Source organism: Lissotriton vulgaris, chromosome 9 (genome assembly GCF_964263255.1).
Source record: "Lissotriton vulgaris chromosome 9, aLisVul1.2, whole genome shotgun sequence".
Taxonomy (NCBI): domain Eukaryota; kingdom Metazoa; phylum Chordata; class Amphibia; order Caudata; family Salamandridae; genus Lissotriton; species Lissotriton vulgaris.
The window spans coordinates 390,687,656-390,702,620 of NC_141697.1; the positions used below are offsets into that span (position 1 = coordinate 390,687,656).

The 14,965-nt window shown below is 42.6% G+C and overlaps 1 protein-coding gene across 2 annotated transcripts in view; it reads left to right on the forward strand.

Annotated features, from left to right (window-relative positions):
* Positions 1–14,965, forward strand: part of LOC147690170 (cholesterol 24-hydroxylase-like) — a 440,216-nt gene that overhangs the window by 170,068 nt on the left and 255,183 nt on the right. For both annotated transcript variants that reach the window (XR_015299935.1, XM_086937762.1), the window contains exon 5: positions 9,208–9,294. Coding sequence is in view for 1 of the 2 variants with exons in the window: in XM_086937762.1 (XP_086793888.1) it covers positions 9,208–9,294 (87 nt within the window). In the remaining variant the exon portion in view is untranslated. The remainder of the gene's footprint in view (positions 1–9,207; positions 9,295–14,965) is intronic.

The window sequence follows — 14,965 nt, forward strand, 5'->3', positions numbered from 1 at the left end:
TGATCCCATGAATCCGGTATAATTTAAATTATGCAGTGAGAGCCTTGAGACATATACAATAAAAGTGTGGAGCAATACTTCATCATTGACTATTATATTTTATTAGGACTTTACGTTTGAGTGTATGTATATAATGAAAGTTTTATACTAATGTGTAATAGATTTTTAGAATGTTTTCTTACAGGTTACACATTTGATGTTTGTTGGAGATGATAAGCTCATTTTCTGTGGTTGATTAAAGTGTATTTATTGACATACTCTACCTATATGAAAAATGCAATTATGCATCAAATGTGAAGGGTTAAGTCCTTTGGCTTCACCTTTCAAACCAAGAGCTGACTAAGTTTGACACCTTCCCTTAACAAAAAGGTATTCCTCATCAGAGTGCTGTCTGTGTTGGTAACATCTTGAAGTTTTGGAAAGGCATCAGCGGACTAACAGAAATCCTGCAATGTCATTCTTATAGGTGACAGTACACTATAACACTTTAATTAACATCAAAAAATAAATGCTATGTGAGTAATGCAGGTGAGCCTCCTAGGGTGACCTCCTGGTCCAAGGCCAGCACTCCCCCCAGCAGCTCCGCCTGATCAGACGTCTGTGGCAAAGAGCTCCATCCCGGCAGGGTTTGAGCAGGCTGCTGGTTCCCTGTGCCGAGGTTCTACTTGCATTTCTGTCATTCCCCCTAATTTGTTTTATTGTGTTATTCTTGTTTCGTGATTGATTGCTGCTCTTTTTGCACTACTGTTGACTGTTTAACTGGGGTTCTTCCCCCGCGCCACCTACTCATATGTTTTCTCGCCGCTGCTCCCCCTGTGGCCCCGCCACCGATCCAGCCCTGATCCCGCCTCCCTTCCGCTGCTCCTGCCCCCTCCCCTATTTGTGGCGACCACTGTGCCTAAGGCAAGCCCGTCTGCAACAGTCTGCGACACGACCACGGCCAGCGCCAGGAACTCTGGGTCTACAAGACCCCACTGCTATGACTCAACCACCCTCCACTCACTCAACCCCGGAAGACAAGCCAACTAAGATAGATCCTCACCCAACACCACCCACGGGTAGTTCTCTTGCAAAACCTGCCGCAAATCCTTCACAGTCTACAAAGCTAACACGATCGGAGACAGCACGTTCGATGCACGTACCACCGAGAGCCTGACTTGCATTCTCCTCAATGTGCTCTACCTGCACCGACATGCCATAGAAATCTGGGACTTGATAGACACCCTCTTGCCCGACGTTGCCTTCTTCACGGAGACCTGGACCAATGCCACCGCTGGCCCCAACATTGCCAACACCATCCCGACGACTACAAGATCCAGAAAAAGGACCGCCCGCACCGTTGAGGAGGGGGGCTCCCCATCGCACACAAGACCGCCCTCTGACTCTCCACCTCCAGATTGAGTGACCACCAGTCCAACGCAGAACACCTCTATTTCCAGATCTAGCCCAGCCGTAGGACCATACTACACAGCACCCTCATTTACAGACCACCGGCACCTCGTACCCAGCATGCAACAGCCATAGCCGAGCTCTCCGCCCCCCACGCCATCACCTACATGGACTACATTCTACTCGAGGACCTGAACTTTCCCCTCAACAACAGCAACGACCCCGACTCCAGCACTCTCATCGACAACCTTACCAACCTAGGACTGAAGCAACTCATCAACCCACCCACCCACAGAGCAGGTCACACCTTCAACCCCATCTTCGCAGAAGAAGCAAACATCTGCTTCAGCCACACTGCCTTGCCCCCCTGGACAGACCACCACTGTGTCCATTTCACCTTCAACACCACCACCACATACAAGCCTGCCCCACGCCCTTACACAACGGAACTGGAGCAAGATCACTGAAGTCCTCAACGCCACCCTCCAACAAAACCCCCTCACCACCATGACCAACACCGCACCCAGGAAATTTCACCACTGTATTTCCTGCTGCACGGACAAGCTTGCACCGCTCCGCCCCACCAAATAACGCCCTCCAAAGGCCGCCTGGTGCACCACTGAACTCCAAAAAGCCAGACGTACCTGCAGAAGCCTTAAAAAAAACTGGCAAAATCAGAAGACCGCGGAAGCACAAGAACACCCTGAAAGAAAACCACCAACGCATAAGAGACACCAAACGGACCTTCATGAGAGACAAAGTCCAGACCGCATGCATCTACACCCATAACACAGACCCATTCCCCACTCGTAGCCACCCCCACAGTCGAACCAACACACACACTCACACCCACAGCAACCCTTCCAACCCCACTCACACATGCATCAAACTTCACACCAGGCCAGACCTCACAGCATGCATCCACATCTACAACCATAACACAGCCACATACCTCACTTGCGCCTGCACAAAACCCCAGACTCTCATTAACATCATCGCTGCTGCTGATATCTCCCTCCTGTGCTGGGCCATAATGTTAATGGGTGTGGTCATGACGAGCTGAGCTCGTCATGAATGCAGCTCCACTTTGCCTCATGACGAGCTGAGCTCGTCATGAGCATGGAAGGGGTTAAATAAAATCGAATAAGAACTCCAAGCACTCAATGATCGTTTCTCGAGACAATCATGGGGAATTAGAGCAACAAGACACCTCAAATCTAGCCGGCCCAGAAAACCAACTAACAACTAACGCAAATCTCTATTGTCCCAGCTTGTCCTCAGTCCCCTCCTACAATAACTCATCCCGACCAATTAAAAGCACCAATCCGCTCTCAGAGAGCAATTTAGTCTCTCTGGTGAGTTCGTAAGATCCAGTTCCCATTAAGCCACTCACTCCCGCCTCATCAGTGATTCCTACTATCCCCCCCAACCCTCATAGGACCACTAAACCAAACACTAGAGGCGTCACAGACAACAACCTTAGAAGAATCCATATCACTCAGGAACCCTCCTCATCTATCATCACACCCAAACTCAAATGTATACTCCTAAACTGCAGATCGGCCGCTAGACATGCAGCAGACATAGCTGACCTCATCCTCACACATGAACCAGACCGGATAATGCTAACTGAAACCTGGCTAAAGGAATCCTCCACACCAATCATTGACATTTTAGTACCACCCAATTACAACATCATCAGACTAGACAGAGCCTAAAAGTCGGGGGGAGGTATCGCCTGCACATATCGTAGTAAGATCTCAGTAAACAGAGCCATTTCCCCAGCATTCCCGTCATGCGAATACATATGCCTTGACATCACTAGCAAGGGCAAACCTGTCTGCTCTCTGCACATCATCTATCACCCACCAGCAAAAACCTTGCCTTCACCAAACACTTCATGGATATGTTATCTTCAAACACGGGCGATGAAATACCCAAACATTCCTTGGAGACTTCAATCTCCATTGGGATGATCACAACAATACAGTAGTGAAAAGTCTCAAGAACTTCCTAGTTGACCTAGACCTAACCCAATTCTGCAACATACCCACACACTACAAAGGTTCGATCCTGAACTTAATAATCTCTAAAACTGACTCCATTCAGCTAGAGTCAATCCAACCCTGCGATTGGTCAGACCATCACATCATCACCTTCGCTATTAAGGAAACTGTGAAACTGAACTCAGCTCAATCACAAGACCAAAAGTGTGGAAAAGAGACCTGAAAAAACTCAACCCCAACACCTTGCCATCCTCCTGTTACAAACTACTGTTGCCCCCCGCAGGGTCTTCCAAAGTACGCAATCTCGTCAATCATTACCTCTCGGCCATGACATCGATAATAAATGAGGTCGCACATCTTCAACTAAAAAGAATCTCTATAAAAGATTCTAAACCTTGGTACAACCGAATACTCAACTAGGACAGGCGTTCGCTCAGAACTTTGGAACGTGCCTGGAGTTCAATACCATCCGCCAATCACCTCAAGATTCTCAGGACAAAAAGAAACGCATATTACCAAAAGATCAAGCGCACCAAAGATGACTTTTTCAGCCTACAACTTGACCAGACAAGAAATCGTCCCCAAAAACTTTTTGAACCGATCAAAACCCAATCTAAGGAGGCACCTCAACTTCCACAAGACATAGAATGCCTGCAGCCAAACTGAGAAGAATTCGCCAACTTCTTCACCCTGAAGACCGATACCATCAAGAACGACCTCTTAAATGATCTAACCTTATACGCAAGACCGCATACACGAACCCCTCCAGCAATCCCAACCACGCCATGCCAACTCACATCAGAGCTCACCCTAAAAAATTATGCAGCTTGGTCATCATTTACCACCTACTCCGAAGATTCCATAGGCAAAATACTCAGTACCCTAAACCCCGCCAATAACTTTTCTGACCCGCTTCGGGCAAATGCAGTCAAAGACCTAACTCCACTGCTTCTACCTCTCTGGTCCAAGATCATAAACAGTTCACTTCAACAAGGTTGCATCCCAGATACCTTCAAAGTAGGTCAGGTATCACCCATTTTAAAGAAACCCACAGCAGACCCTACTGACCTAAACAACTATCGCCCTATCTTCAATATCCCTACCTTGGCCAAGCTTCTGGAAAAATATTGATCACTTTGACCTCCTTAACAAACACCCATCAGGTTTCCGTGCAGGCCATAGCACTGAATCAGCCATGACACACATAATTGACGATGCGCTGCAAATCCTTGATCAAAATGGATCCTGTTTACTCATCCTGCTAGACCTCTTCTCAGCCTTTGATACGGTCAAACATGAGAACCTGTTAGACCTCCTGAAACACAGAATGGGTATATCTGGGGCAGTGCTAAGTTGGTTAACCTCATTTCTCCAAAACCGGACACAACAATTCAAAGTCAATAACACCCTGTCCAAGCCCGTCCCAGTAACCCCTGGAGGCAAGAATTCATCTGAAAATAGCATGCATGACGCACAGAGCCATGCATTACAAGGCACCCTGCTACTTGGCACAGAAACTGCCGATCTCGGGTGGGAACAGACCCTCAAGAAATGCACAAAAACTACTACTGAAACCACAAAAATTCAATAAGAAAAAAACTTATAACCGAACCTTCTCTGGGATGGCGCCCAGAATTTGAAATAACTTACCCCCAGAAACCAGACTTATCCCTTCCCTAGTCACACTTGCCTCAAGGTGCGTGATGCTCCTATGCTCCATCCTCACTGCTTCCCCGCTGGTCTCTTAGAGACGAGATAGGAGCCGTTTTCTCTCATGCCCTAATGAATGGCATGGACTTTTAACATCACTCACCAACTGGCCCCCTTTGTTTCGTAAATGTCATGGTTTTCATGCCAGCTCACCACCATGAAAACCGTGGCAGAAAGGAAACATGTAATATGCTTGTCAGGACAACCGCGGCCTCGCCAAGCATATTTCGGCCTCAAAACTGCCACACCAGTGCCCAGGATCTCTGATCCCTGGCGGTTGCAGCGGTCCCGGGGTGGTCATACCAAACTGGTCATAATAGGGTGGCCGGAAATCTACCCAGTGCGCCCCGAGGTTGGCAGTCGATGGACCGTCAGATTCGTAATGAGGCCCTATGACTTGATGTTTCATAAAAATATTGTTCTTCACATTAAATTTCTCTCAGTTAAAAGAAAATATTGTATCATTCAGTTATAAATATGGCACAACAACTACTGGCCACTGGGAGTAAGAGGCCTGCTGTCTGTAAATGTGATACTTTGAAATGGGAGAAAAATTAAATGAAAACTTTACTTAATCATTAGGGTAACTTTTCATTTTCATTTTCTCTCATTTAGTAGCATTTGGACACATCATATTGCTCCGTTGCTTCAATATCGAATTGACAACGACTTTCATTTAAGAGTTGAATACCTCATTATGTCAGTTGTTCACCTCTGTGCCCTGTGTCATAAATCTGACTGAGCATTGCTTATTAAAAGGCCCTGCTATTTGCAGCTTATTGATAATAATGTAGAATAAACATTTAACCCTTAACTTTAAAAGGAAAGTGTGACCCTGAGCTTATTTAAAAGTGATCTCAAGGCTGGGAGCTACTCTTAAGGTGTCTATGAGTGTCTACTGGTAGCTCGTGATCGACTGGTTGGAGACACCTGCTTTAAAACAATAAGACTAACAGTAACACACACGAACACGGAAAAAACATACCTGTGTTTTCCAATTGGGGAAAAATACAAAAGTCTGGGAAGACATCAGTAACAATCCAGAATTTTCACCTTACTCTCATTGCAATGCTTCCACGCCAACCCACCTTTAAATGTTACAACCCAATGACATAGGAGCAAATATCAAATCTGACCTGATTAGAAAAACATCTAATCAAATTGCAAAACCGTGTTCAGCTTTATTAATGAAGCAATTTCTCCCTTCATTTGAGACAAAGATCAGATTTATGACAAATGCTTAATTTTTCCTTGCAACCTTACCCAGTGCTCTGGACCATGCCGTCATCATGCCTTTAGAAAATCCAAAGACCTTAGACAACTTTTGAACAATTCCCATCTTATCATAAGAGGGTAAGATGATGGAAAAAGAGGTCACAAGTAACCCCCATCCGCACAGCCATCAGTTCAGTTCCAAACTGACTAGGAAAACCTAAATTGCCTTGGCTAGCATGAAAAATATCCTGGTCCTGATGCAAATAAAAACGTACTTTGCTTTCTCCGTGACCTTCCAACTGCCTTCAGGATTGTAGACCATGATGTTCTGATGAATGTACTCAATGGGTAGATGCCCACCCTGAAGTGGAACAAGTCCTACCTGTCACATTCCAGCCAAAGATTCTCTGTCAGGTCCATGGAATCTGTATCGCATTCCATGACACGTGGCATCCCAGAGGGGTGTTCAAAATCATTCCTGAAGTTTAATGCTGTGTCCTCCCAATAGCACAACTCAGTGAGCTAATGCAGGTACACTTTCACTTCTACACTGATAACACCGATAATAAGTTCCAGCTTGAAAACAAGCCAAAGAACATAGCAGCATCAATACATGTCTGGATTATATTTTCTGCTGGATAAAAATGTACTTCCTATGTTTGAATTGAGCTAAAAAATTGAGCTCCTAAATTGAGAGGAATGAATCAAACTCAATATTGAATCATTCTCCATTGTTTACCAGCCACCATGCAGCACAAGGAAGGTGCGGAAACTAGGAGCCCGATGTAGGAGCCTTAATACCGGTCGGAAACGGCAGATTTCGGCCGTTTCCGACCGGTATTAGGCTTTTGAGATGTAGGGGACCTTTTTTGTAAGAATCAGTAATTTTACAGATTCGGTAAATTTACTGATTTGCTAAAATACCGAATCGGTAATTTTACCGAATCAGTAAATTCCACATGTAGGTGGCACTGAAAACAGTGCCACAGGCCTATAGGAGTCGGTATTTTACCACCCAATCCAATTGGGTGGTAAAATACCGAATCCAGGTGTGCATGCACATCTGTGCATGCACACCTGTGCCATGTGACACACAGACATGCCATTAGGGCATGTATGTGTGCCACATGGCACACATGCCTGTAATTGGGGTGCCAGAAGGTGTCAAAGTGACACCCCCTGCACCCTTGCAAAATTCGGTATTTACCGATTTGGTAAATACCGATTCGGTAATGGCCATTGATTCCTATGGGCTTCAATGCCCATAGGAATCAATGGGCATTACCGATTCGGTATTTACCGAATCAGTAAATACCGATTCCTTCCGATTCGGTAATTATTACAATATAATTACCTACATCTGCTCTCCTCTTTTTTACCACTTCTTAAATACCGATTCGGTATGAATCGGTATTTAAGAAGTGGTAAAAAAGTTTTACCTACATCGGGCCCCTAGGAGTTGTATTTGATATGAAGATGTTCTTTGTTCCCTGACTTAGTGCAGTGGTCATGAACATCAAACTACAGCTCTCTAGGCTTCAGGAAACCACGCTATTTCTCAGAAGCAATCACATGGTAGAGTTAATTTGAGTCCTGGTTATGACACGCTTCTATACTATTGTTGCATTGCCTACCCCAGTCTCCCAAGGAAGTTAATTGAAAGTCATGCAGCCAATACATTCCTGAATCAGCTGGGCTCCCAGGGTATACGAGGATCAGGTTCACAGCCATCTATTCCATTCACAAGACCTACAGGGGAAAATCAACAGGATATTTAGAAAACCTGACACCACATTAGGCCCTGAAAAAAACTAGGATTAACAAAGGCAAACATTTTCACCTAACAAACTTTCAGTTGTCGGAAACCTGATAGGAGACAATTGGGAATCCATGACATTTGGAGGTGGAATGCGCCAGACCTAGGCATGACTGCGGAGCCAAACTGCTCTGAAGAAGACCTATAAACTGAGCTGTACCTTACCACTTATAAATTGATTTTTTTATGAGGGAAAGTGATTGACCTTGTCTGTCATGGTGCTCTTTGAATGCTACGTTTCCAATTACCACATCTTCCAGACTCTTCCTTGCAGCACTCTGAATTTTTCTTAAGGTGTCCCACCCACAATTGTCTCCAAGGAGACATACAGTGTTATATCAATCTCTGAAAAGAAGTAAATAAATAGATACATATTAATTGGCAAACAGAGGATGTGAATACCATATAAAAATGTGACATAAGATATTTTTTTAAGTTCCTAATATTACCAGAGAGATTTACTTGGTCCTCTAGCACCTTCAAACATCTGCAGCACAAGCAACTGAGAGATCTCAAGAATTAGTAGAAAATCATGGAACATCTTTGTGTACCAGTATTAATAAGAAGCATTGTACTTGAAAAAACATAGAAAACAGGCCACAACACTAAATAGCCATTAATCAAATTAGAGAGCTATACAATTAAATCAGTTACTGGTTTTTCAAGAGACAACTGAGAAGCTGTTTAACAACTGAAAACCAATACGATGCCCAGGAGATCTTTCACCGCCACAATAATTATGCAAGCAGGAACCCTAGAACAGAGAGTGGTGCAAAAACGAGTACATGCGTCTTTTGTGTCTTGGATAATTCTTCCCAAAGTAATGGTGCACCTATTGCTGAACATATCTTGCCTTCATCATAAAGACAACAAACTTCATACATCAATTTCTCAGGTGCCTATCCTTGCTAAACTTATAGGGATGCTTCTTGAAGCAGTAAAAGGAATAGAAATAGTCTCAGAAATTGTCCAGTTCATAGTTGTAGTTTGTATGCTTTGCTGCTGTTTGATTTTCCATGGTATTTGACACATTTGTTTCAATTGTCTCACTTTGACCTATGTATCTCTTAGATGTCTAGGAAAAGGTTTGGTGACTGAAATAAATTATGATTCCTGGCACAAGCAACGAAGAATGATGGACCCAGCCTTCAGCCGAACGTAAGTCAGACAAGTTTCTGAATTGAACTGATGACATTTTAATATATAAGTAATTTCAGAATGTATAGGGGATCTAATGCTTATTTCAGATCAATTTCCACGTCATAAAGTTAGTTCTTGGTTCCTAATGCCATAGTGCCTACAAGGAGTTTTGGAGGCTTTTTCTATTTAAAAAAAAAAATCTGTTTATTCAAATTTTTCCTTACCCAGAAAAGATATCAGAGATAGCAGCATGCAGCCGGAGAGAAATAACATTTTGGGTAATCTTACAAAGTAGGATCCATTAAGGGGAGGACGTGAAAGAAAAGGTATCATGCTATCAAGATGAGCAGCAAACACAAGGAAGAGTAAGCATAGCAAGCAGCACTGAATGAGATCAGAGCTGTAATTAATCCCACCATTGGTTCCATGTTGGAGTGCCTTCTTGAGGTGCATTGGACCTTATAAACTAGTTACTCAGCCTTGGCACAAAAATCCATGCCATCGATCTATTCATTCACAGTAGGAGCCTCAACATGACACCAGTGCCAATCAAGGTCTCTTTTGGCCATCAAGAAACCAAAGGCCACAAAGGAATACGTGTGACGTGGTCTTCATGGCAGGAGATTCCCAAATTGTGTAAAACAAGTCACTCCCTGAGAAGCTGCGTCTAGTGTAGTTGAGATGATGAGTTCTCCCCATACCGCAAAGTTGTGTAGGTTCATTGTAATGTCTGTGGACATACTTAAAGGAGATATAGGCATGTGGTTAAAGCCTGAGACAACAGGTACATCAATGTATCAATCCTCTCCTCATCCTCTAAGTTTTCCTACACTATATGTTGTAATTATCCCTGGATGTTGTCTCTGGGACTATCTTGGGTCTGGCCTGTTCTGTTTGAACCCCTGTACTTTGTTCAGGAATCTATCTTGACAGTTATTCGTGTCTGTTGGCCAGATCAACCACTTTTTCCAATCAGTATGTGTTCTGTTTTGGTATAAAATATTAGCTATGTTTTAAAATATGGGATACGTCTATCTCCACGTCTATAGTGCTATTACTATCAGGTATGGGCTTTGGTAAAGACAGTTTGTTTAAGTCTTTTATCCTGGCTAGGCCAAGAGAGGTCGTTTGTTGAATGGTGTCATTCAGGAACATTATTTGTTCTGGGATCATGCAGGCTCTGAATAATGATTCTAAACGTTGTACCAGTGCCAGTCTTTTGTGCCCCAGACAGTTTTTGTCTCAATGTTGTTTTTAAAAAATTCAAAACCAAACGTAGACATTTTTTCATAAAATTTTTCAGAATAAATCAGTTTAGTATTTGTCAACATGTTTTTTATTCCTGTCTTATTCATAATTTTAAAATAAAACATTTCTGGATCAGTGATATTAAACCCTGAAAAGTATGGGAATTTCTCATAAAATGTTTTTGATCTGCCTTTTGGCGGAGTTGGACAATGTTCCCATTGATTATACATAAAAACATTTCTAGGATTTGCCAATTTATGCAAATAGTGATGCCCATAATGATTATAGCAATACATTTCTTCATAAATTGATGAACCTTGTAAATAATCATGTTCTGTATATTTAGCCGACATTTCTAAATCTGACATCATATTGTAAATATTTTCAAAGTCCCAATCATCAGAGAAAGTACTAGGTGATACAAAGTCACTTAAAGAAATCTAGAATTTACGTGGATATTTCAAGAGTTCAACTGGGCCATAGATGTCGTAGTCAGTAGTGTCCCACGCTACACCACCAGGTATGGGAATGGCTGTGATGTTCCCTGATGATAGTTCTCTTTTTTTAATGTGAGATGATCTGTGAGGTTTTAGAACTAAGTTGATGTTCTGTTGCTGTGTCCATTGTACTGTATTTCCATCAATCATTCTTCCTAAGCTTAGAACTAAAATGAGCCAGAGCAGGAGGAAAAGTACACCTAACACAATCCACAATTCAATCCACGGTGAAATCAGATATGTTTCCCCAAGTTGATGAAAGAGTTCAGTAATTTTGTCTTTGAAAGTTTTGTTTGCTGGCTTGTCATCATGTACACTTGGATCATCAGAAAAGTCATCGAAATTGATGAAGTACCCAGATGCAGTTCTGTCAATTGTTTGGATGGCATCAGGATTGTTATTAATTTTTGTAGTTGCTTCTTCCTTTTTCATATTTGTATAGTCCGAGGCTACATCATTGTAGACAGGCGTTTCTTAAGGAACTGTTGCAATTTGGGTTTCAAGAGGCACAAGTTCCATGGCTTTGTTGCATAGTCCTTTTCTATTTACTGCAGGTTTATCAAATGCGATTAGTCTCTCAGTTTGAACCTCTTGGATTGTAACAAGGTTTGGTCTTCTGCTACTTCTTGGGAGTCCACTGGGCCTACTACTTATTATTGGCCACATGGTTGTGGTTTTACCAGGTCGATTGATACAACTCTGTTTTCTCTTTTACCAGCAAGGGGCGATAGTACGACTGATCTTGTTCCGCTGATAGCTAAGACAGGTACTGCTTTTCTGTAAGAAGGCCCAAATTCCTTCTTTACCGCGATCTTTTCTCTGACTAGATCCCCAATCTTCGGAATCCAGACAGGTCTTGCTGGGACAGGTGGTTTTTCTTCAGTGGCCGTTGGCTTTAGCTTTGTGTTACTTAGACTTCTTCTCATTTCGTTCAAGTCCTGTAAAACAGCCAAACAATCTTTGATATCAAACGCTTTTTGTTCCTCCACTTCGATTATCATTCTTGTACCAAATAAAACTTCATACGGAGTGATTCCACCCAGAGAATTTCTTGGCAGATTATTAACACTACCTTGGACACTTATTAGATGTTTGACCCACCCATCACCCGAACCTAATACCCTCGCTGTTATAGATTGCTTTATGTCACGGTTTTTTCTCTCCACTACCGCATTTCCCTCAGGATGGAATCGACTAGAGTACCGCAATGCAATGCCCAAGCTGGTCATGGCCTCCTTGTAAGCTCGACAGGACCCTGGTCAGAATGTAGCATGCCAATTGCATATGTGCCGATAAAGACTCGCAAATCTTTTATAACAGTTCTGGCGTTAGCCGAGCGCTGGGGCCACATCCAAATGAATCTCGTCTTAATATTTATGGGATCACATTTGTCTGGTTGGACGCTTGCATGTAGATAGTCTAATGCTGTCTAATAGAGGTGTCTGGGCTGGTCTTACTGTGCTAGAGTCAGATATCTGGTCCGGTTCATAACTGAGATCTCTATTGCAGTCCTGACAATCCATTGCAACGTTATAAACTTGCACGCTCATTCCCGGCCACCAGTTTCTCGATTGCAATTCTATTAGAGATTTCAGGATCTCTTGGTGCCTTAGACCCATTCCCATGTGTGCTTCTTGTATCAAGAAGACTCTCCGGTTCGTGTTTGGAATTACTCTATCCCCCACTCCAGGGATTTGAGCAAAAGGAACGGAGTTTGCATTAATTATGTATGTATTTCCGAGTGGATAATTTAGAGGTAACGCTGCATAATTACCTTCCATAGAGGCTTTTACTGCTAGTAGCGTTTCACCATCTATGTGTTTTTTAGAAATCTTTTTTGTAGCTACGGAAGCCGGTTGACCAGTTGCCGCTGTGGCTTTATTAGCCAATGAATTCCCTGCAAGGTGAACGCCATCACGTTGAAGACTCTGCGTATGTATCACGTGAGTCTTTCGTAGTTCTTTCTGTAAAAGAACTGCTTGTTCCCAAAGCTTTTTATGCTTTATTGTGCAACCTCTTTCATCTTTGTAACCATTTTCAATCCAGGTCTGCATGTAATTATTGTAAGATTCGATGCAGTAATGTGAATCGCACACTATTAGTGTGGGAAATTCGCGATCTGCATTTTCAAGCGCCATCTTAAAAGCATGTAGTTCAGCTCGCTGAGCTGTACAGTTTCTGAGCGATTCAGTTTTAGTGATTAACGGTCTAAATTTACCTATGTGCCAGCGACCATTTATAATCGCGCACGCAGCACTATATGCTTATTTATCCACAACGTAGTGTTGTGCAAATCTATCTGTGTAGATTACACAGGTGTACTGTTCCAGAGGTAGAATTTCAGTTGGCAGAGGACATTAGTATTCGTATTGGAGGAATTCTTGTGTTTTCAAGTTAGGATCAAATTCGTAATCTACGTCTGATGCAGCAAGAGAATTAACCCATTGTATCCATCTCGGATGTAATGCTTTAGCATTCGGAATGCTTGCTCTTGTTACTGCTTCTAGTGCAGGTATCAGTGTAACCATTATTATGCGTTTACCTTGTGCCAGGGCTCTTTCTTTTGCTACAGCAGTTTGTACCGCAGTTATAATTTTTTCAGTGCAACTGAATTTCATTTCAGCTTGTGTGTACAAGTGTGATTTGTAAGCTATTGGTACCGTTTCTCCCTCATTAGAGGTCAGGTATGTAAATCCGCATCTTCCTCGGATGACTCTAATTACAAGGTTGCGTTCGTTTGCTCATGTTTGCAGTTTTGTTTTAGTTAACATATCTTTTTGTAAGGATCTTAAAATTTCTGTGTGTTTCTGAGCCAAATTAATTGATTTGAAATCAGGTTTTATTAGTTCGTAGAGCGGTTTAACCCTCTCTGCATAATTTAGAATGTAAGTTCTTCCAAAATTCAGGAAACCTAGAAGTTTTTCAGCGTTTTTGGGGCTTGGAGTACTGCACACTTCTCTAAGAAGTTGTCTGCTAGGCTTTTGCCTTCACTTGATAAGTCATATCCTAAAAATAGGACAGTGAGGTGGGCAATTCGTGACTTTTTAAAGTTAAATTTGTACCCTTCAGATACGAACCCAAGTATTAGGGTGTTCACTCTTTTCAAGTGTGTCTCCAGGTCATCGTCTGTTAGATAGATATCGTCGACATAGGATAATTCCTCATCATCATATATTTGTAGTAACTCTGTTACTCTGGCTGAAAATAATCGTGGGCTATTCTTGAATCCCTGTGGGAGACGACAAAATTGCTTTTGAGCCCCCATACTGGAGAAAGCGGTCAAATACCTGCTTTCTGGTGCAATGTTCTGACAGAAGAAACCATTCGAAATATATAATGTAGTTTTATATTTTTTGGGCACGATGTTATTCATCAGTGCTGCACTGTGTCAATTTTGTACTGCAAATGTTTTGCAACAGGAGTTTAAGTGTCTGTAGTCCAATACTAGACAATATGAATTGTCTGGTTTGGATACAGGAAACAAAGGATTGTTCATTTGTGAGGTGCATGTTTCAATCACCCCTTGGTACTCAAGTTGATCTAAGATCTCCCTGACATGTTTTTTAGCTTCGTGCTTAACAGGTTACTGTCTCTGTGCAGTAGGTTGATTTTTTTACTGAATTTTATGGTGAGGAGAATCCTCATCCCATCCTACATGATTTTTATATAATGCAGGAGCTTGTGCCACTGCCCATTTTCTAGCATATGTGTATTTTTTATGAATTGGAATGTGATTTGAGAAGGCAGGCATAATCATTTCTTCGCCATGTGGGCACTCATTGACAAACTCTGGTGGCCAGTCATTTTCTGCTAGAAGGATATCATAACCTTTAGATAGGTTCTCCCAGAAGAGACCTCTGATTTTCCTAGTTTTGTCCCCTTCTATATGTAATGTTATTTCATATACTTTATGAGGCACACCGACTCCGGTGTCTGCAGTTTCC